The 2,349-nt window shown below is 40.4% G+C and overlaps 1 protein-coding gene across 1 annotated transcript in view; it reads left to right on the forward strand.

Annotated features, from left to right (window-relative positions):
• Positions 1-1,169: 1,169 nt before the first annotated feature.
• The window catches only part of LOC116689927 (bile salt-activated lipase), a 10,502-nt gene continuing 9,322 nt past the window's right edge, over positions 1,170-2,349 (forward strand). Inside the window, exon 1 of the mRNA XM_032516628.1 lies at positions 1,170-1,373. Within this exon, the coding sequence (XP_032372519.1) occupies positions 1,185-1,373 (189 nt within the window). The 5' untranslated portion in view covers positions 1,170-1,184. The remainder of the gene's footprint in view (positions 1,374-2,349) is intronic.

Here is a 2,349-nt window from a genome sequence, read left to right on the forward strand (position 1 = left end):
TAGGGTTAAAAAAAACATCCTACAATTTACAAATTTTTATTTTTATTTTACATCATGTCCACTTTAGTGGACAACAGGATCATTTGAGCGTGAAAAGAGACACATTTGGAAGATACAAATTTTGTCAACAAAAAATATAGACACTTTGGGCTGCAGAGTGATTATTATTCAGGAATACAGGTATTTTGATTAAAAACAGACATTTTATCATTCTTGAGTCTTTTCCCTTGTATTTTGCAAGGATAACTTTACTATTAAAGCTTAACACTTTATGTCCGTATCCTTTGATTGGTCCCCTCGAATCCTTTTAGCGTTATTTGAACTATGAACATAGAACCAATGTAACTATAACTAAGTGATTTAGTTGGATTTTTTTTTTCTTCTGTCAAACTGAATCCAATCTAGTTTTTTCTTCACTCTTCATTTTGTTCTTAGTATTTTCTTTGTTAGTGGTGATAGTCCTGGAAGCAGTTTCTCCTTTTGGTAATGCAGAGGAACATCTTGCATTTGGTGCATCTCATGTACATCTTGCTCTTGCAGCCCTTATTTCTGCATTTTCTGCATGCTTGGTATCAATGGTCTCCATCATCTCAGGCATGTGCATGGCTCCTAGTTTGTGCACAGATGGCTGTGGTTGTGAGATCCTCATTTTAGATGGTGGCACATACTCAACCACACTCTCTTCACAGCTTTTATCCAGTTACGAATTCTCCAACAGCTCTTCAGCAAGGGGTAATTTGAGATCCAGGTCCTGATGTGGGTTCTTGAACGGTCTGTGCAGAGCTTTGTTGTCAGACTTGTATTGTATCCAGGAGTTTGTGATGACAACATCAAAGAAGTGACTGATCACGCGTGATTTCCATTTCTTGGTCCTGCTTGACATCACAAAGATCCACGCCACCCATGCTGTCATTATACTGCTTAATTACTGCTGGTCTTCTAACCTGGACCAGGAGCTTTTCTTTCTTGGACCATCTGGTACAGATATCTTTCCCATTTACAGTGGATGCCATGAGCACTGGTTTGTTGTCGAACCATTTTGTGATGGCCAGCTCACTGATGTTCCTCTTCCCTCTTTTTTCAACTGTTTGTCTACTGGCAGGTGGCACAGCTTTGGGACACGGTTCTTCAGTATAGTTCCAGTTGCAGGAAGGCCCTTTGCCAGCAATGTGTCCAAAAGATCGATGGTACTATGCTGTAAAGCTGAGTTTGCCTTCAGCAGAGCTGTTGGAGATAACAGGTTTCTATCAGTGACTATTAGTATAAATAGCAGCAGCAGCAGCTCAGCTGGTGTGACTGCAAACAGACGGGTGATGATGCTGCTATTGGTGATTCTGTTCGGCGTCTGTCTGAACTCAGCCTCAGCTGCAAAGGTGAGTGGGACTTCATCACAGATTTATACTTCAATTAATATTGAGTATAAACATGGTGAGAGTTATTGTCATTACAGTAAATCTCATGTTCAGACTCAAATGTCATGACATTCATTCTCTCAATATTACGGACGTCCTGTGTTTTGCTCTCACCTCCAGACCCATTGGTTACTAGTGAAGACGTAAATCTTTTAAAACATAAATATATATGTAGTTTTAGCAGTAACTTCCTAAAACAGCTGCTCACTGTAGTATTTTGCAAACAAACAGGAGGAAATAGTGCATTTGTTGGGGACTATTTTAATATTTGGTTCTCTATTGATTGTTTGGGGCAGCAGGATGGTGTATGTGAGATTGATTCAAAAATAAATCACAGTGTGTGTGTGTGTGTGTGTGTGTGTCTAATGATGTCACCCATTGCAACAATTTGGCTCGTTGATGTGATTTAATGGCACAGAGGAAGAAGATATTTTAGGCTGTGATCCACAAAGAATACTTGTTAGAAATGTAATGTGCTGTATTTATATATTGCTTTTCTAGTCTTAACGACTACTCAAAGCGCTTTTACATCATACAGGAAACATTCACCATTCACACACATTCTACACTGTGGCCGAGGCTGCCGTGCTCATCAGATAAACATGCACACACATTCACACTCTAATGCGCAGCACCAGGGGCAACTCAGGGTTCAGTGTCTTGTTCAAGGACACTTTGACATGGGACTGCATGGCCAGAGATCGAACCACCAACCTTCCAGTTGGCAGGCAACCGTTATACCGCTGAGCCACAGCCGCCCCATGAAGATACATTTACTGCTGGTTAAATCTGAACATAAAGGGAAATATAGACTATCATCAGCGTGATAATTCCACTTCTGGTTTATTAAAACTCTGAGGAGTCTTTTGTTTTAGAAGGTCATCATCACTCGAGATTACATACTAGTGACCAGTGTGTGTGTGTGTGTGTGTGTGTG

This window comes from Etheostoma spectabile, chromosome 5, assembly GCF_008692095.1.
Source record: "Etheostoma spectabile isolate EspeVRDwgs_2016 chromosome 5, UIUC_Espe_1.0, whole genome shotgun sequence".
Taxonomy (NCBI): domain Eukaryota; kingdom Metazoa; phylum Chordata; class Actinopteri; order Perciformes; family Percidae; genus Etheostoma; species Etheostoma spectabile.